General features: G+C 38.7%; 1 protein-coding gene across 6 annotated transcripts in view; it reads left to right on the top strand.

Moving 5' to 3' along the window:
* LOC126250148 (uncharacterized) overlaps nt 1-22,041 on the top strand; it is a 637,275-nt gene that overhangs the window by 324,103 nt on the left and 291,131 nt on the right. For all 6 annotated transcript variants that reach the window (XM_049951536.1, XM_049951540.1, XM_049951537.1 and 3 more), the window contains 3 exons: nt 12,084-12,448; nt 17,131-17,417; nt 20,221-20,886. In XM_049951536.1, the coding sequence (XP_049807493.1) occupies nt 12,084-12,448; nt 17,131-17,417; nt 20,221-20,886 (1,318 nt within the window). The remainder of the gene's footprint in view (nt 1-12,083; nt 12,449-17,130; nt 17,418-20,220; nt 20,887-22,041) is intronic.

Here is a 22,041-nt window from a genome sequence, read left to right as displayed (position 1 = left end):
TTGCCATTGCTACAATTTCGGGATGATGTGCTCCTTTCAATAGAATTACGCATGTGCACAAATTTCCCGCTGTACCGAATACGCTCTCCACCATGTTAAGCTCCCGTGTGCTACATAATCCTTAGGTTTGTCCACCAGGGAATAAATGTGCACCATGATGGGGCGGCGTATGAACCATTCTGCATTACTTGCACCATCTCTTCAATGCAGCTATAAGTGAAATTAGTGTCTTCAAAATATCCGAAGGTGATATTCAATACTTCCTTAATTGTTTCTCAAAGATTGCAGGACAGAGTTGTAGCTAAAGAAGAATGTAACAGGTACTTAAATTATTGCTGAAAAAAGCTATTCATATGTATTTCGCGGGGAATTTTATTATTTACGGAGAGTAGTGCTCTTAATAGAGAATTGCATGTAGAGTCATTGCTTCCATTTATTCATTTTTTGGTATCCACTTGTGTGCTGTTCACTGACCAATAGTGTTTTGTCGCATTTTAATTCTACTGAGATGTAAAAAATTTAATAACTCTCAATCTATCTCCATTGTAAAGATAAATCCTTTCTCTGTATGTTCTGCTTTGTAACATCTTTGGCCAGTCATTTTCGTGCTGTGCTGGAAACCGCGTGATTTGTAAGTACGGTTACAATAAACGGTTTTTACTTGTTTTTGGTCTGGGAATACCAGCTCAGTCATTTAATTCCACAATTAATTACCGCCTCAGCCCCGGTGTATTCAGATCTTTTAGTGTGATAGTTACTAACGTGTGGAAAGCAAAATGGGCTTTTATCTGTAACTTACAATGGCACAGGGAATGGAAAAATATAGAAAAAGTTTATTAGATGGCACAACCGCCAGCAACTGGAAATTTCGAAACTTGTTAATAAACGCTTTAGCTGCTTAAGACGTAAACAAAACATTTCATGGAGGTTTATCCATTTAACATAGGCAACCGGCTCTACATTACCAGGTATCCTGCACACTAATGTATATTTCTTCGGATGAGATAAGATTGGAAGATTTGAACTAAAAACAAGAACTTTTTCCTCCTGTTTACGCATGATGGTGCACCGTCTTTAAAGCACTGAAAATTATATAAACCACCTACATAAATTGCGCATATTTTCGAACATTCGAAGAATACATTCGGCATAATTCTATTTCTTAAAACGCGTTTTACTAATTGGCACAGGAGTTTTATTTACGTATTCTGACCCACTATGTACTGCTGAGTATTATTGCGAATTTGCACCACAATATTACTAACAGATGTTATTTGATTTGTTTTGCGGTGTTAACGAAGTTCATAAAAATCGTTTGATATCCTTTCGCACTAAACGGCGCATCGCGACATTTTTCTGTGTGGCTCTGTGGAACATGTCGTGAAACAGCATGCAATTTACGTTTTAACTTGCGCTGCAATAAGAAATCAATTTCGAGACTGTCTGCATAAATCAGTGCCTGCAATGGCGAGCAATTCTCAGTTCTGCTTGCAGGTAATTCGAGCAATGACAAAAACTTGAAATGGTGGCGAGCAATTCTCAGTTCTGCTTGCAGGTAATTCGAGCAATGGCAAAAACTTGAAATGGTGGTTAGTTGGTTACATTACTGTTCCCAGTAACTGAAATCAAGAATCTGAACACCCAGACCACTTGGCCAGTTCTAGTGTATACGTGACGAAGTAGTAATTGGTCCAAATATTTATCTGAATTATAAATTTATCTGTAAAAAGTATTTTTTCCCTTTTCTACGTGATAAGTCAACGATGGTGTTTTGTATGCTTATAGGGCCGTATTTAAAGTAGATTACGTAATTTTGACGATGGTTCAAAAATCAATGTGCACAACATCTGTTACGCTTAAATTAATGAAATACAATTTTATTAGACATAACCTCCACACATTATATACAAAAATACCTTTAAAAATAACAACATTGTGTCGTTAAATACGAAACACACAATTTCTCAGTGCCACAGGCTCCGTGCATCATTAAACGTGGCTTCAGGCTTGGATTACACAGCGCCTCTCTCATGTAATCACAAGATACACGGTGATTTGTTAATATTAAAACTTAAGAATACGGCCGGAACCATTTAAGAGACAGGCATATATCAGAATTATGTAAAGGGTGCAGACACATAGGCGAGAAGTACATCTGCTAACATAAAACATAAAAATTGTCGTAAATCACTCAGAAAATTATATTTTTTTAAAAAAAGTAAGGTGATAGCGTGGCAATACTAACTTTACAGAAGCATACACTCTTCCATACAAATAGGTTTTTAATCATTTTACAGTACATGGTGAAGTGGTTTCTGTTCGTTTTAACAATCAGCAGATTAAGCTTTGACGATGGTCTCTAACACATTCCAGATAAGATGAAGAAAATGGCTAAACTTCTGCCATAAGCGAGTGGGTGGTTGTTAACTAATTTCGTAATGTACTGTGACGCTGTGGTCAATATTCTCAGCTGCTTAACGAGATGTCTGTAAGATGTACGTGTACAAACCCTCACACACAATTCTAATTGCTTTGTTTTGTGCAATGAATAATTTTTGCCTAAAGGAGGAGGTTTCCTAGAATGTTGTATTGTTATGCTATGAGACATCAGTGAATGAAAATATGTTAACTTACTGACATTTATATCGCAAAAGTTGGTAGTTTCGGCAAAAGCAGCTGAACCTAAACGATGGAGCTGGTCTGCTAGCGTATATGTTCCAGTTAGTTTTTCATCGATGTACACCCCTACGAACGTAGGGCGCTCGACGCTGTTTATTATTTCTTGTTGATATACTACAAGAGCTGAGCTGTACGGTACAAAACTATATGAGATGTGTTTTTCAGAGTTTAAAGCTAACCCATTGGTGCAGAAAAGTCACTTTCACATTAACATATTTACTATTTTCTCTGTAGTAACTTCGTTGTTCGGTTTCAAACCAGTGATTCTATAATCCGCCAGCAGGATTGCCCGATTCAAATAAAATGGCAAATCATTAACATAAAGAACATAGTGGGCCAATCATCGAACTTTGTGAGACTCCCAGGGTAATTCTGATACAGATGATGTGATGTCCTTTGTATTACTGGAATAGCTTAGGCCTACTTTCTGCAATGGTTTCCTAAATAAGAACTAAGCCAGGGCTCACCTAATCGAAAAATCATCCAAAGTAAATAGTGTTCCTTCTTGTCACAGACGTGTGTGAAAAATTGGTATATGTAGTGAAAGACGGTTAAAATTATTTTTCGAGAGTCTTTTGATCAAATTTTCAAATGTGGGTCGTTTTCGCAAATTGTTTTCGAGAGACAAGTTCGCAACCGCTAAAATTTATTGAATTTGTTGTAATTAGGAAGGTAAAAAGATCAGGTGTAATACATAGTTATTAAGATGATGAAATTATGCATACCTACAAATATGTATAGTTCCATACCGAAAGTTGTTTCTAAAGATTTTGTGTTGCAAATTTCAGAAATTTTTAATCAGTGTCACACACTTCTCATGCCTATTACTATAATTTTCAGCCTAAAAAAAATCAGAAGGATGGGTGTTCTGTTCAGTGATTCACAAAAGAAAGAACTAATGTTTTTATAAAACAGATCTGATGAGGTCATAGACCGAAACCGGTAATCGGTTAAAAAAAAGTGACCATAGACGTAAATTAAAGGAAACTTATTAGAAAGAACATAAATAAAAATATATTTGTTTCATTATATGACTCTTAGCTAGTGTATACCAAATCATCTTCAGTTCACATAATATATATATACGTGGCATTCTAAAATGTATTCCTTCTTTGATACAAGTTATTAATGGAGAATATTGTGTTCGGCATCTATATCAGTGATCAGGTCTTGTGCTTGCACTGGAGCCAGCAAACTTGGTAAAATATTTTCATTGAGGATCTAATCAAACATCCGCATGAAGTGATTACGAATAAACTGAAGGTGGTCAACTTAGTCTCATGAATTCGACAATTTCCTCTGTGTTCCTCGATTATGTCTAGAATTTTTCCAAGTCCCCATTGTTTATCGTAAATAGTTGCAATGAACATTTCTTCTTTATAGTGACAGAGGCATTGGTTTCTAAGCACAGGGTGAACTAGTATGAATTTAGTACGTGATGAAACACCCTTTATCAGTACCTGTTTTAACTCAGTGGTGTGAAAAAATTATTGGTATTGTCCCAGAAATGGTAGAAGCAGATTCATAATATTTTTGTAACATAATTGTGAATTTTGCTATCTCCTCTTTTGTAACGTAAACTGGTTGTATTCCTGTAATATGAGTTTTGGCAAATGTAAACAGATCTTTTGGACTTAAAATGTGATTGTCTGTCGGACGCTGTGAACTTAATGTATTGGTTAAACATAATAGAACCACCAACTTCATCACATGTATTTCTTGACATAACTAGTGGCAAAAAATTCCATTCTGTTGGCACAAATTTACAACAAAGTTCTTACGTTTTTGTATTTGCAGAACTGCCATCACTTTAAGTGACTGACACATTGGTTAGAAACAGCCCGAAAAGCTTGTAACCGTGCTAAAGGGTCGGTTGTACAGAGAAATAAATGTTAAGAAAAAAATTCAGTAAGTTTCTCCGTTTCCGAGTTAATTAGCATAGCCGGTATCGCCGTAGCGTGCGAAAATCCAAACGATACCTCGCCAAAAGCGTGCTTCGTTTGGGTTCCTATAACCGTTATAAAAATTAGAGATGGGACGGTAGTAAGGATCGAACCCGAGCCAAAGGCTCAGCAGTCTCTGAGCTATGAGAAGGATTTACACTAATGACTGTATCTGGTGGGCCGTTTCAGTTTGCGCGCGCAACGGCCGGATGAGCTTCAATCTTGATTAACTCTGAAATACCGCAACGTATCGATATTTTTTTTTTTCCCGAAGAATTATTTGTCACCACCACCTACTCTACAACAACCTTAGAAACTTTTCCTGTCCACCCTGTATAGGTAAGAGCGATTTTCTGGAAATTGTAGAACGTATTGGTATCAAGCTGCAAACAATTGTACAATACAGTGACACTCTTTCATAGCACATAACAAAAGGGTGAAGGGTAATCTGAATGTTGCACCAGTGAAATCCTTGTGCAACATTGCAAAACGTGTACTTTTCTGCAAAATCCACCATAATAATGCATGAAGTGTCACAAAGTGTTTCCTTACTTGATTTTAATTAGTGACTCAGAGATTTCGATATTTAATGATTTTGTGTAAAGTTGAAGCTGTTGGGTGAAACACTCAATAAATTCATCAACTGTCTTCATTAATGGGCCCAGTGTAAATCGATCAGATGGGATCAAGTGCTTGAAAATAGCATTTTCAGTATCTAGTGGAGGAGGATTGAAGCTTCAGTATTAAAAAAAAATTAAAAAATGCAGTTCTTATTCTTTAGTACACACAACATCAATCCAGTGTGCATTCCCCAACTCAGTGAATTCTAATCTACCTGCCCCCTCTGTAACACATAATATAATTAGAATACCAAGACAAGTGTATGTAATAAAATTATAAACAGCCGACCAGTTGCAATGGATAAAGAAATTCTTTACCTAGTTTTCAACAAATATAAATTTGTCTTTTTCAGAAGGTAGCAATGTTACATTGGTGAGGACTAATGTACCATCGCCGTTTTTACAATTGTCGGCATAGATCCATGTGTCAAAAATAAAATACAGCCCTAGAATTAGGGTTCGTCAGTTGTGAGTGCTGCAAGATCCATGAGCTATTTTATATTTATGTGACAAACCCTAATTCTAGGGCTATATTTTATTTGTGACACATGGATCTATGCCGACAATTGTAAAAACGGCGATGGTACATTAGTCCTTACTAATGTAAAATTGCTACCTTCTGAAGAAGACAAATTTATATTTGTTGAAACCTAGGTAACGAATTTCTTTATCCATTGCAACTGGTCGGCTGTTTATAATTTTATTACGTGAAACAGTTGCTGTTGTGCAGCTGTGTTTAAAATATGGAAGTGTATGTATCATTACTGTATTTAAGTGGTATCTATAGTAATCTTCTCAACTTATGTATGACGTTTGCAAGAGACATCAGCTTGATGGCCTATAGGCACAAAAGTAAATAAACAAACAAACAAAAACCACTTAACACTCTCATGTCTAGTATTGTCTGTGAGTGCTGCTGCTAGACCAACTTCCTCTTTATTCCATGTATGTTTTTTTACCATTTGAAGCATTAGTCATTAAAGTGTTACTGAAAAAGTATGAGATCTAGCAAGAAAGGGAAAACATCCTTCTCTTCATTGTCATTCCCTTTCATCTGTGCACAATCACAGTTACCAATTACATGTAGTGCCGTTCAGCATTTTCAGATTAAACCTGTTTTACTTTGAATGCCCTTCATATATGTAAGCTAGGAGAAGGTATGATGACAGACATTATGTGAAACAAAAAAAAAATCAAAAATTAAGATGATGTAACTTGTGATTTTGGTGAAAAAAAATCTTGAAAATTTGAAATAATCTTTAAAAAGATTATCATTACAGATTTGAAAATATACGTGTGCACAATTCCAGCATTTTAATAACTGTATATTGTAGTTGATCCTTTTATCTTTCCAGTGATACTTGCTGGAAAAAAATTTTCTGGTAGAATATTATGGTTGAACAATAAAATGCTTTCAGTAGGTCACAGGTCACCAGTGATCATACTTCATTGTTTAAAGATTTTATTATTTGGTAAGTAATTATGTGAACAGCTGATTCTAAGTAGATTTGCCCTTCTGATATCCAAACTGTGGTTGGCCAAGTATCCAACTACTAAGGGGTAGAGTTACAAACCTGGAGTCCATTACTTTCTCAAAAAATATTTAGGAAATGATGTAAGGAGTGACACTGAGCAATGGTTACTGAAATCTTTGGAATCAGAGTACAATTAAATTGTGCAATCGTTGAAAAGCTCCCTTCAGCATCCATACGCCCTTTTATGTCAATGGCATTTATGTGCTGAAAGTCGTGGTTAAGTTCATGTTCCGTTGGCGGCAAGAGTATCTGATTCTTCTTCATCATGTCAGTTATTAACATCTTCAAAATTCTGAGGTATATCTTCCACACATCTTTCTGCATTGTTGTCCAGGTATTTAAGTTTTCTTTTTATCCTCTTTTTGTGGAGGTTCCTTTTCCTTCATTTCCTCTGAAGTCGTGGATCGTCCAAAAACAATTTTACATTGTTCCACACACCAAAATCTGTAACCATTGGGATTGTAACCAATAACTAATCACAAAGTACTTTTATGTCCATCATAAACCTGCTAGTCAATAATTTCTGAATGAGCAAGTGTGCGATGCTTCCACACGCATGTAGCTTTTTCAAATGATGTTTTTATCCATACCGCAGTGCTGCTGGACTGTCTCTATTTACAGTCTAGAAATATCTAATTTCTTGTCGTACTTTTTAAGTCATTACTAGGTGCCTTGTCTTGTGCAGTTAGCATTGGTGCTGTGCTCCGTTATAACTATATATTCTCTCTATATCATTCTGTATAAACTGGCCTTTCAACTTGCTCTATTATGACCCCATGGAATCGTGTGTTACTTTTTCATTTTTGATAATGCTACTGACAGGTATTGTTTTCAGGGCTCTGAGGTCATACTTGGATCATACCAGTGGGTATCAGAGAAGGTTGAGAATACTAGTCTCTTCTCTTGGAGTTTCAACTAATCTCTCAGTCTGCGGCTTTGTCCCCAGAACAGATTGTGTCCCCTTGGTTGCGAGTCAAGTGGAAGGCTTGAACTAGAGACTCTGAGGGTTCTGTGAGAAGCTAGGCTGTGTCTTCCTTGACTTGTGCCATGTGGTTGAAGGATCTCTCCAAATAGATCAGATATGCACTGCGTATCACAGGCAGCTACCCAAGTAGTCGACTGTGTATGGGGTGCATGCAAGGGTTCCTTAGATTGGGTGGCTCCATCCAATCCAGATAATGATAGCTGTGAGAAACCCAGAAGTGTCAGTGTAAGATTAAAAGATGAGAGTAGCAAAGTACTAATGGTTAACTTGTGAAGCATTCGCCACAAAGTGCCAAAGTTAGAAGTGCTCCTAAAACGCAGCAAAGCACACATACTAGGCACAGAAAGCTGGTTAAAACCTGAAGTCATAGTAGTATGGTCTTTGGGGGAAATTTAATTATATTCCTAAAGGATAGGGAAATGATGGAAATGGAGGTGGTGCATTTTTTGCAGTAGACAAGAAACTCAAATCCTCCAAGTTGAAGCTGCACATGAGATTGTTTGGGCAAGATTCAGTATCAAGGGTGGGTTATATATATAAAAGGGCCCTTCTTGATCACTGGGTTGTCCTAATGTAACTGAAAACTTAAGAGAAAATCTCAGTTTGCTTTTACTTAAGTTCAACAACCATACTGTAATAATTGGAAAAAGACATGTAATCATCTAACAGTCAATAAGAATGATGATTATAGTTTTGTTAGTGTTGGGAAAGACAAGAAATGCTGTGAAATGTTACTAAATGCCTTCTCTGAAAACTAGCTGGAACACATAGTTACGAAACCCAATCATGACGGAATACATTAGATCTCATGGCAACAAACAGACCTGACCTCTTTGAGGAAGTCCACATGGAAACTGGTATCAGTGACAATGAGGCAGTTATATTTGCTAAACTGAACAGAGAAAGAGAGGTGTCATGTCTCAGTGAGGAACTTGTTGAAGTTTTAGCTCATAACAGGAGTGTGTAAAGGAATTACGGATCACGTTACAAAGAATAGTTGACCATGCAATTGGTAGATATGTACCCAGAAAAAAAATTCGTAATGGGAGAGATCCGCAGCAGTATACAGTCATTGTAAAGAAATAGATTACTCCATAATAGGTCTAAACCAAAGCATAGGGCTGTGGATAGAGACGTGCTGAATGAAACGTTTAATGGCCATAGAGCACTGCATGAAGCCTTCGTTGACAACTGTAGCAAAATATTGGCAAATAATCCATTACACAACCCCAAGAAATTCAGATCATATGTAAAGACTGTTAGTGGTACCAAAGTTAGTGTAAGCCCCTCATGGATAAGACAGTAAATGAAACTGATAGTAGCAAACAAATAGCTGCAATGCCTAATTCTATTTTCAATTCTCCTTTAAAAAGGAAAGCTCAGGAATATTTCCACAATTTAATTCTCATACCAGTGGACAGATATTAGTTCAGTGACATTGACAAACAGTAGAAATCGTTAAAATTGAACAAAGCTCAAGGGCCTGATGGTATCCCTGTCAGATTCTGTACCCAATTTTTGGTTGAGTTTAGCCCCTCTGTTACCTGATCTATCATAGATCCCTTGAACAAAAAACTATGCCTTGTAGCTGTAGCACGGGTCACACCTGTCTACAAGAAGGTTAGCAGAAGCGATCCACAAAACCACCGTCCAATATCCTTGACATCCATTTGGTGTATAATCTTAGAACGTATTCTGAGCTCAAACATAATGATGTATCTCAAACAGAAGGATCTCCTCCATGCCAACCAGCATGGATTTCAAAAACAGCTCATGTGAAACCTAACTCGCACTTTTCCTGCACGAGATCCTGAAAGCCGTGGAACATGGCAGTCAGGTAGGTGCTGTATTTCTAGATTTCTGAAAAGCATTTGACTCAGTGTCACACCAATGCTTATTATCAAAAGTGTGATCAGATGCTATATCATGTGAAACACATGACTAGTTTGAGAATTTCCTGGTAGGGAGGATGCAGCAAGTTACCTTGGATGGAGTGTCATCGACAGATTAGAAGTAACTTTGGGTGTACCCCAGCAAAGTGTGTTGGGTCACTTGCTCTTCATATTGCACATTAATGATCTTGTGGGCAATGTTAACAGTAACAATAGACTTTCTGTCGATGATGCAGTAATCTACAACAAAATAGTCTGAACAAAGCTGTACAGATATTCAGTCAGACCTTGATAAGATTTCAATGTGGTGCAATAATTGGCTACTGGCTTTAAATGTTCAAAAATGTGAAATTGTGCACCTCATAAAATGAAAAACTTGGTGTCCTATGAATCTAATATTAACAAGCCACAAATGGAATTTGTAAACTTATACAAATACTTATGTGGAACATTGAATAGGGACATGAAGTTGAACGGTCATGTAGGCTCAGGTATGGGTATAGCAAGTGGTGTATTGGTAGAATACTGTGGAATTGTACTCAGTCTACAAAGGAGATTGCTTACAGATCACTTGTGTGACCCATCATAGAATATTGTTAAAGTGTCTGGTACCTACACCAAATAAGACTAGTAGGGGATATTGAACATACGCAGAGAATGGCAGTGCAAATGGTCACAGGTTTGTTTGACCTGTGGGACTGTGTCAGAAAGATGTAAAAAAGAAAAGAATTGGCAGGCTTTTGAAGATAGGTCCTACGTAAACTATCCCAAGAATGTCTGGTTACAAAGTTTCAGGAACCAACTTTAAATGTTGACTCAAGAATATACAACCACTCCCTGCATATCACCCTCTTAAGGATCATGAGGATAAGATTAGATTGATTGCAGCATGCACAGTTGCATCCAATCAGTCATTTTTTGTGCACTCCATACGTGAATGGAACAAGAAAAGCACTAAATGGTGCAATGGGATGTACTCTTTGCACTATGCCGTGGTTCAGGGAGTGTAGATGTAAGTGAAATGCTGGGATGGCAGCCAAGTATAAAGTGTACCATTTCCTAGGAATAAGTGACTGATTTTGAACAAAAGCAGTTATAGATGAGCAGCTCAACAGTGTGTATTGTAGGATTTGCAAAGGCGGGGGATAATGGTTTTGTATGTCTTTTTTTAAATTTAATTTTTGACAAAATAATTTAATTGGATAGATGAAAAATACCCACCAAGCGGTGTCAGAACACACACACACAAAAGTAGGTTACAACTAGACAAGCTTTTGAAGTCAGTGGCTTCTTCTTCAGGCATAAGGGTTGAAGGGGACTGCATCAGATGAGATTTGATGGTCGGAGGGCTTAAAGATGAATGACAGGGTAATATGCAAGACAGGGTGTCTTCTGAGTGACTTTCCTGAAATCTATCCCTTTTCCTAGACCTCTCCAGTCCTTTTCCTTCACCCCTCTTCCTTCCCCTTCAGCTCTTCTGCCTGAAGAAGCCACTGGCTCCAAAAGCTTGCATGATGATAACCTTCTTTTATGTGTGTGTTCTGCCGATGTTTGGTGAGTAGATTTTTTATCTATCCTATTGAATTATTTTTTAAAATTTGTACTTAAGATTCTCTAACCACTTGAGTTTGTGTAAATGAAGTTCAAATAGGACATCAGAAATGTGAAAGGGATGCAATTTACAGGGTGACAGTGACGTTGACAACAAAAGGACCAAGTGTCGGGTGCATCAGTGAACTATTTTAATATATTGGAAGTGTTTGAAATTAAAGGGAAATTGATGTTAGCTTGTGCTATAGAAAGGAAAATTCAAATGTTTTTGTTTGTTATATTGATTTTTAACTTGGGAAATGATGACAAATGATCTAAAATGTGATACATATTTCAGGTATTGAAAATGTTATCTGTTTTCTCTAACTTCAATGGAAACAGGATATTTTGCTTATACAAGAGAGAAGAAACTTCTTAAAGAAGTTTGTGTATCTGTGATAATTTCAACAGTTTTTGAAGACAGTCATGTGTATGCCTGTTAGAAAAATGGAAACATTGATGTGTGAAACATGTGGATGTTGAGTGCAATTTTAGACGTCAGTAAACAAGCATTTTGGAAAATTCTATCTGTAACCTGTGTATATTTTTATGTCAGTTGTGAAACAGTATAGGTAATAAGAATCATTACTTTTAAAGCCCACACAATGGATTTATCACATGTGTTTTAGGAAAACTTAAACATTGTCAAGAAAATAGAGGAACACTTGTTGTGTAACAAAAATGACCTCTTGTTATTGCTGACAATTGAATAATACTTAATATAATCGAAGTAAGAATGATGGTGCTTACTTAAGCAAAGCTTGCTTAAGGTTTTCTTTAGTGATGTGTTTTGTGTTTATAAATGTTATATATTTTACTAACTGTGACGTTTCTTACAGGAATCACTGACTGCTATAAGTCCTATCCAGTCCGGCAGATCAACTCCTCGCTTGCCACGTTCGAAGAGGGATATTGACGGCAATCAAACTGTAAGCAGTGGATCCGCATCACTGAGGCCAAACCGCTTTGGATTCAGAGGGCCCTCTCTCACCAACAAGGTTGCAGACGTCAACCGTGACATTCCCATTGTATCACCCATCACTACTAACAGCCATACAACTAGCAGCAGCAACAACAACAACAACAATAATAATAACAGCAACATTAACAACAACAACAGTGGCACTGTTGAAACAGATAGCCAAGGAAGTGAGAAACCTAGGTCCAAAGGAGGAGGGCGAAATCCACAGTCTGGTATACCGAGGTAAGTTCTTAAAGTTGTTTTGGTGTTCTGTTCATATATACTGTTTAAGAGTGATTTTATAACAAACTGTACAAAAACATTTTCGTCTTAAAAGTTTTCTTGCATGACTTGTTGTTTAATATGTCGTGTTGTAAAACACAAAGCAATGTATAATGCTTCTTGTCCTTTTCTCTTTATTCTAATGTAATTGTTACATACTAAACAGAAGAAGTGCATTTACTGGCCAGTTAAAAACAGAACAAAATAACAGAATAAGGGGGTGTGGGAGAGGGGGCACTTGGCATTCAACATCCTGTGCTTGCATGCCCTTCTAGTGATAAGGGAAATGATTTAAGAGGATGTTGTTGTATATGGAGCAAAGTTAAGAATACGATCGTAAAAGGTGTCATAATAAGAGGAAAGGAAAGTTGCTACTCGCCGTATAGCAGAGGTGCTGAGTTGCAATAGGCACAATAAAAAGATTCACACAATCATAGCTTTCGGCCATTAAGGCCTTTGTCAGAATGGTGGTGTCACTGTAGTGTGGATCCTTTCGTAAAATGACAGAACTTGTAATTATGAGTGATTTGAAAATCACGTGAAATACAGATGTTAACGTACGTGCTAGACAATGATACATAGTCGAAATTAGCTAATCACACAATTAAACAAACATTGCATTACAGACTACCATGGACCACATTTACGTTTATTACATTCGTACGTGATTTGGAGGTGTAGAGGGTGTGAAAGTTAGTACACAAAGCTGCAACCACTGGCAGCAACAATGGCTCTAACTCAGCTTGGGACAAAATGGAACCGAGCTTGGATGACAGATAAGGACACATCGTTTGAAGCTGCTTCAACTCTGTTATAGTCCTTCAGTAGTAGCGACAGGCAAGTGATGGGATGCCAGTCATTTGGTGTCCCTTGACTAAATAGAAAGAAAAAGCAATCAAAAATCTCTGGATGAAATGTTTTCAGTGTATGAGAGATCTTAAGGACATACTGGACAGGGCAACAGTCATACAAAACTTCCCGTCATTCTGTACTTTCCATGTCCAAGTTGGTGACTCCCATAGTTACATCCATATCAAGGAGAATGGAGTCCCGCAGGGGTCTGTATTGAGTGCGTCTCTATTTTTAGTGGCCATTATCAGTCTAGCAGCAGCTGTCGGACCCTCCGTCTCACCTTCTCCGTATTCAGACTTCTTCTGCATTTCGTACTGCTGCTCCACTACTGTTGTTGCTGAGCGGCGCCTCCAGGGAGCCATCCACAAGGCTTCCAGTTTTGAGCCGCAGACACGCGTGTCATGCACTTCTGTTGGCATCATACCGTTCATCCGCAACTCGCACTTTACCTTGATGATGATCCACTCACTGTAGTGGAGATATTTCAGTTCCTAGGACTGGTTTTTGACGCTCAATTGACTTGGCTCCCTCATCTCCGCCAGCTTACGCAGAAGTGCTGGCAGCAATTCAATGCCTTCAGTTGCCTCAGCAACACCAATTGGGGTGCAGATCTCTGTACGCTGCTGCAGCTCTACAGAGTCCTTGTCCAATCCCGAATTGACTATGGGAGTGTGGTTTATGGTTCGGTTGCACCTTCAGCATTGCATTTACTCGACCCTGTGCACCGCTGTGGGGTTCAATTAGCGACAGGAGCTTTTAGGAAGAATCCGGTGACCAGTGTACTGGTGGAGGCTGGTGTCCCTCCATTGCAGATCAGACGTGCCCAACTGCTCACCATTTATGCAGCACTCATTCATAGTTCCCCTGAGCATCCGAATTACCGTCTCCTTTACTCACCTGTGGCAGTCAATCTCCCGCATCGGCGGCCCAGATGGGAGCTAACGATTATGGTTTGCGTGCGGTCCCTTTTCTCCGTACCGGAGTCCCTACTTGTGGTCCATTCACGTACGCCTCTATCATGTATGTCTTGGCCGCAGCTTCGTCTGCACTTTTTGCATGGCCCTAAGGACTCCGTTAACCCCGCAGCCCTCCACTGTGAGAAGAAAGAAGTCATTATTATGGTATGCTGCCCCCCCCCCCCTCCCTCCCTCCGCTCACGATTAATTTATCAGGAGCTTCTTGACACCATCTTCCTTATATATATAATAGAGGGAATCATTCCACGTGGGAAAAATATATCTAACAACAAATATGATGTGACTTACCAAACGAAAGCGCTGGCAGGTCGACAGACACACAAACACACACACAAAATTCAAGCTTTCGCAACAAACTGTTGCCTCGTCAGGAAAGAGGGGAAGGAGAGGGAAGGACGAAAGGATGTGGGTTTTAAGGGAGAGGGTAAGGAGTCATTCCAATCCCGGGAGCGGAAAGACTTACCTTAGGGGGGAAAAAAGGACAGGTATACACTCGCGCGCACACACACACATATCCATCCACACATATACAGACACAAGCAGACATATTTAAAGGCAAAGAGTTTGGGCAGAGATGTCAGTCGAGGCGGAAGTGAAGAGGCAAAGATGATGTTGAATGGCAGGTGAGGTATGAGTGGCGGCAACTTGAAATTGGTGGAGATTGAGGCCTGGTGGGTAACGGGAAGAGAGGATATATATATATATATATATATATATATATATATATATATATATATATATATATATAAAGAAAGATGATGAGACTTACCAAACAAAAGCGCTGGCAGGTCGATAGACACACAAACAAACACAAATATACACACAAAATTCAAGCTTTCGCAACAAACTGTTGCCTCATCAGGAAAGAGGGGAAGGAGAGGGAAAGACGAAAGGATGTTGAAATATGTCTGCTTGTGTCTGTATGTGTGGATGGATATGGGTGTGTGTGCGAGTGTATACCTGTCCTTTTTTCCCCCTAAGGTAAGTCTTTCCGCTCCCGGGATTGGAATGACTCCTTATCCTCTCCCTAAAACCCACATCCTTTCGTCTTTCCCTCTCCTTCCCCTCTTTCCTGATGAGGCAACAGTTTGTTGCGAAAGCTTGAATTTTGTGTGTATATTTGTGTTTGTTTGTGTGTCTATCGACCTGCCAGCGCTTTTGTTTGGTAAGTCTCATCATCTTTCTTTTTAGATATATTTTTCCACGTGGAATGTTTCCCTCTGTTATATATATATATATATATATATATATATATATATATATATATATATATATATATATATATTTCCCAGTTTGAGTCACCACGCTTTTCCATATATTTACAGACTGTATGTACCTACTTCATGCAGTTGTGCTGAAATTCTAATCATATACATATCCAAGCAGGTACTGCATGCTGGTTTAACATTCGTTCATTTTGTCTTCAATGTGGTGCAATTTTAATGGCCAACAGTATAGAAATTGGACAGTTGTAATTCAGTAATGCTTATAAAGTTATGTATAAAACTTGTCATAAAGGAAGTTAATGTACTAGACATTTATTTGCTCCATGCATAATGTTGTGTAGTAAATGAGAGTGTAATGAAGTCTGCCTGTTTAGCTTAAAAAGTTATCTTTTTTAATCCATTTTACTCTCTCTCTTTTGAACTGCTATTTTAGGAGAGAAGCTGTGCTGTAGTGAAAGTCAAGACATCGTCTTTATTTCCAGTTGCTGTTCACTAATTTTATTTGCAAAGTCAAGATAATTGCAAGCATGTTGGAATTAAAGTAAAAGTTTCTCTAAACATTAAGTACTCTAAAGATGCAATTTTTTTAGTATGTTATAAAACAATTTATGATGGATTTACCTCCACACATTAATGCAATTGAGCACCACTTGTAAGTAAGTAATTAAATGTCATTTAATTTTTGATTGATCTAAGGAATGTGAACCTTAAACTAGGAATTCATCATGAGAGAGAAAATATGATTTGAATGCGAATAAAGGTCTTAAACTGTGACAATAAAACTAATACAGTATTTGGCTTCCAGAAGGGACATAACAGCTTCAGGAGCTTGTTTAAATGAAAAGGTCTTAATTAATGGCTCAGTTAATTAATTAATTCACTCACTCACTTGCATGCTATCAAGATTTCCGTAAGTTATGGAAATCAGGGAATTTCAAATGTCTCAGGGAAACATGAGGGAAATTTGGGGGGGGGGGGGGGGAAACCACTGGAAAATTTCATTTTTACTCAATAAATGAAATGGTTTGTTTACAGAGACGCCCACACATTGTCACTGGCTGGACACAGCCAAGGAGCTGCTGGGTGGTGTTCGCCCCTTCCCTACTCCTTCCTACCTACTACTTCTCCCCTCCTCACAGCTCCACCAGCTTGCAGTCAGTGTTACCACCAATGCTTGCTGTTACCCAGGCAGCTGCCAATGAGAACAGCAGTAATGTGAGAGTAGTGGTTTCTTTGGATCTTGGAACAATATGTTCAGAAATATGGAAATCCTTACTTTTTTCCTCAACAACCAAAATTTTCTTATCCTTCAGCTCTGAAAATTTGTTTGGAGAAAACGCTAAAATTGTCTGGAAATTAGGAAATTGTGAGGGTAATTTCACGAAGGGAACCTTGCACTAACCCTACTTTCTAGCTGTAAAAGATATGTAAACAGAATTAAAGATATTATCACATCTTGCATCCAAATTCGAGAACAGTGCTCAAAATTTAAAACCCATTTGATGAAACTTTGTAATGTTCTTGCAGTAGAATCTTAATCATCTTATTTATGTCATTAATTATTTGTATTTACTGATTTTTACTACAGACCGAAGGAAGCAGTAAGCAGTATACCAGTGCCTGACAGCAACAGACAAGTAAAGCGATCAGCCATTCCACAGCCAAATAATGCTACATGTGCTACACGCTTCACTCTGCAGACAACTCTCTTACCAAAACCTCAGTACCCTGTCAGGCTGACATCTGTGGATGCCGAGGAAACGGAGTCCCTCGCTCCTTCAAAGAATGCCAAGACGGCGGCCAATAAGAAGCGAGCAGGTCGTATGGGCTCTGGATCCTCTGGCAGCCGAGAGGATGGCTCTGATTCAGGGATTGGTAAGTGTGCTCACAGCTACATTTCGCATTTTATTTTGGCCCTCAGAACTGATGTATCAGTGTGTAAAGAAAAAATACAATTATCTATTTATTTAGTTTATATCTGATTTTCTCTTAGTGTTCAGAGCAAGAGTTAATTCTCAACTGTGAAAAGATAGTAATGATGAAAAACATTTGCCTCTTTGCCATTGCAGTTCATTTGAGCCTAATTATATGACTCTCTCATGGGTTATCATTAATTAGGTGAATAATGAGTAGGGAAAAATGAAATGCAGGTTGCATAGATCTTCTAACACAGTTTATTCTTGTAGCTGGTTGCAGGTTTAGGGGCATATGTAGGTAAGGCACAGATCTGTTTGTGGTCTACATTTGGAGGGTGTTGCATATTTGTAAAGAAAGACCTTAGTAAGAACATCAATATACTGAGCAAAGATTTGTTCATCAGTGCAGGGATGCCATCTACAGATGACTAGATTATAGGAGATACTTCTTACTTAGGGAAGGGGAGCGAGGTAGTGCTTGCTGTGTGCATGGTATTTTCGATAAAGCCACATGTACCCCCCAGGTTGTTCTAAATGACACACACCTATGGGAGCTCAACATTTGTCTGCCGAGTACGAGCTTAGTGAATCTGGATTTCTTGAGCAGGGGACTGGTGAGCACCACCAGCCCTCTGCAGCCGTAAGCTCTGGGTATTCTGTAGCGACCACCACGCAGTGCAGTTGTGGAATGTTGTGTGTTGCAGGGAACAGGGGCCTTGGTTTTACTACCCAGATTGTGGGAATGGTACAGACCTCTCAAAAAAAACCTCAATCTCAAGGTGTGCTGCACACCTATGAGAGGCATGGCTGTTGAGGCAGAACAGTCACTAGTGGGTAACCTCTGAAGAAACTGCTGTGCTTCAGTCGCATAAGGCTTACGAAGGCAAGGGGCTCTGTCTGAATGGATATTTACTTCCCTATCTGCTCATAAGACTTCCATGAAGCCTAGATCGCTTTATTTGGATGGTCCTTTGTCTTGTACAATATTAACACCTAACTGTCAGAGATGTTGCATGGCTAGTCCACCCGAGACATCTATGCATTTGAATGCATCCAATATCAGTACTGGACCACATATTGTGGTTTATCACTTATTTATCATTGTAAAGCATGTAGAAGGTTCATCTGAAAAGTTGTTGCCTCTCTACATCCATAAAGTGCACAAGTTTTCAGGACTTGTTGAAATTTTTATGCAAGACTCTCATTTTTAAAAAGTTTACTCCTCATTAAGTTTTAGTACAATCACGGAAGGCTTTGCTGTCGTGCAACCACAAAACCTTATAGTCATCCACACTTTTTAGTGTGGAAGTTCTGTCATCTATCAAAACAGTGGTACTGTTAATGGCTGGAAGGCTTGATGTGAATAAATGTTTTTGGAGAGCCACTGAAGAGGTGGAGGTAAACATCAATGTATGTGGCATGCTGGCCTCAGGAAGATCAAGTAAAATAGATGGGATAGGTGCTGTTCGGGCTGTGGAGGAATGAGGCTAAAGTGTCGTGACCAGAGTCAAATTCCTGCAAATATCATCAAAGAATCTTATTCAGACAAGAGACTTAGGATTTAGGATGAAAAGCTATATTCTCACTCTTAAGCTCAGTGTTCGTGTGAGGTGTGTTCAAAAGGAAACCAGACATTTGCTTAAACATATTTTTGCTTATAGTACAAAATTTTAAACACTGTCTCCCTCAAATAGTCCCCTCTTCTCTGCAGTTTGGAAATGTTCTCCTTTCAATGTGATTTTAAGCTTGGGAAACGGGAAAGTCCGTGGGGTCGAGATTCAGACAATACGGTTGATGGGGAACAATGGGAAAGTGATGTTCTGCTAAATACCTGCAGATAAGGAATGTCACGTGAGCCAGTGCATTGTCATGATGCAAATCCAAGTTTGGTTTTCTCACAATTCAGGCCTCTTCCGGCATACAGCAAGGATTCATCAGAAACTTCACAAATTATAGCATGAACTATAACATGGTCATCATCTGCTGATGTGGAAGGTTGTCGAGACTTGGATGACATTCTGCCCTGTTGAAAGTGCTTTAACCACTTGTAGCACTGTGTGTGACACATACGAGCCGCCTCGTATGCTTGGTTGTTCAAGTATTGTAGAGAAGTTAGATGCACATGTGTGCATTGCTCTTTAAACTTTCATTGTCACTTTGGCACTAATCTGACAAGCGACTTGTGCACATGCTCACTTCAGCAGCTGTAGCTTGCTTACTAATGGTTAGAGGGGAATGAGGAAAATGGCAGTTAGTTGTCTAAACATGCCGCTTCTTGTGTTCAATAGTCACAGCGTGCTCCATCTGCCAGTTGGTGTGCTGTTTAAAAAGTTTGGTTTCTTTTTGAACATACCTGCCCCATAAATTGCCTTGAAATTAGTTTACTGCACTACATTTTGCAGCTAAGTTGACGATTCCACTGCTGTATGTCGAGCAAACATGAAGTTAGTTTTTTCCCAAAAAGTTAACATTTAAATAGGAAAATGTGTTGTGTGTGACATTTCAGTGTGTGTACTGTACATCATGTTCACATACATGACTTTTTTTCTTAATAAGATTTCTCTTTATTCACATTTACTTTCGAGTTACTTAAAACATTGTAATTAGTGCCAAAAGTATTTAGTTCACTATGTGTTAATTGGATGCTCACCATCGTCTGTTTAACAAATGTCATTGGAAAATTGCTATTATGTGTGATATTTATATTGTTATTGATTAAGCATTTAGACTGTTACAAATAAATGTGATTTTTATTCCTGCAGGTATAGGAAATGGAGATTCTGACACACTACATGGCATTGAGCAGCTGGAACGCAGTCCTAGTGCTGGTCTTCGCAGGAAAGCTCGTCACCTTGAAGTAGTCTTGGGCAACAACAAGAGCTTTGATGTCAGAGATATAACAGACAAAGATAAAGATGAAGAAGATGATGGACAGACAGTTATTACTGAAATATCAGTCATCTCACTGCCCAAATCAAACTACCGTACAGCATCTAACAAAAAGGCTGTTACTACCAGCGGGATCAGGAGGCCGCTCAGATATCAGGGGTCAGGTATACCGGCTTACGGTAATGTGGGCTGCAGAACAGCTGATGAAAGTTCTATTGCAACAAACAGTGTCTCCTCTCCATCTTCAGAAGAACACCGAGATGATGATAGCTGTAGTTTGGACACAGAGGAGGCAAAAGTATTTGACGACAGGGCACAAAATGAGAAGTCTGCTCGTGACCTGCTGAGTGTTGGTGGAGGCCCAGAGGAAGATTTGTGGGGCCATGGTGAGGCAATGGCAGAGGGGTACAGTAGTTCCGAAGGGGGTGATGATTGCCCTGTGTCAATATCTGCCACTGATAACACCAACAGTTCAGATGATCTGTCTGTCAGTCGCTTAGCTGCACGTCATCACAGCTTGCACCATGCTAGGCCAGCAGGTGGGTGGACTGCTCCAACTTTGTAAAACATGTTCTGTTGTACTTTTCCCAATATATACTACCTTTTCTCAATATTTAGAGTGAGGAGGAAATTCAGCACATTGCACTGTAGTTATCCTGTCTGCTGCACGTCCTGAATATTGTTTTGTGTTGAGTTTAACTGATTCTTGACAACAATACGACTGTAGTTGTGATGTTGGATGTAGACAGCGCCAGTGATTTGATCAAGGAATGAAGTTTACGTAGCTGCAATCGGTTGTTTGGTAGCACAGATCTTTTCCTTGTTGCAAAATTGTTTGATTTCTATAAGTTAATTTGCTGTAAAGTTTTTGTATTGGTAGTTCTTTGCTTCATTGTAAAAGGCTGTCAACCAAGCCAAACATTTAAAAATATGCATTATGAATTAATTTTGAAGCACATGCGTAATAACATGTTGCACCTGTTTTTGGCATGACAGTGGTAGCAAAATGAACTGAAAGCATTTAGAGAGCCATCTTGTCCCATAATCCTGCAAACAGTGTTCAAAACTTAAGGATGTTGGTTGAAGGTGGACCCTAAATATACACATCTCACTCCATGTCATCCTAGATGATTTCAATAGGATTGAGATTAGGAGGTTTAGAATGTCACACGAGCTCCCTTGTCACATGTATAAAATAAGACTGCTGCAGCCTCCTAGCATCAGTGTGTTAGTGCACCTGATTATGAAAACTCGGCCTGTTGCTGGAGTATTGTGCATGTACGACATACCAATGTGGCCATTCATCCAAAACTTTTTGTACAATGGTTTTATTATGTAAAAGTTACAAAGCAGTATCGTGCATCCAAGAATTGATGCTGATTTCAGATAGGTAAATATGGGAAGAAAAAATAAAAACCACCACCAAAAACAAGAGGTGAGATATCAGTAAGATAATAGGAGACAAGTTTACTCCTGCATTTGGAACAACAGTTAAATGTTGCAAGTATTCCACAGTTGCATTTTTGTGCAACAGTACATAGTGTGCTTATACTGTACTCAAGAAAACCATTACATTTTTTTTCAGGGGATTCGTTTGAAAGATAGTATTAATAGGCATATGCAATTTCACATTTCTGGAATGCAGTTTTTCGGTATGGACAGCTCTGTAAAGATTTTCTGTAAAAGCAGAAAGA

Source organism: Schistocerca nitens, chromosome 1 (genome assembly GCF_023898315.1).
Source record: "Schistocerca nitens isolate TAMUIC-IGC-003100 chromosome 1, iqSchNite1.1, whole genome shotgun sequence".
In the NCBI taxonomy this organism is placed as follows: domain Eukaryota; kingdom Metazoa; phylum Arthropoda; class Insecta; order Orthoptera; family Acrididae; genus Schistocerca; species Schistocerca nitens.
Note: the sequence above shows the minus strand (reverse complement) of the source record. Positions and strands in the feature narration are given on the sequence as shown.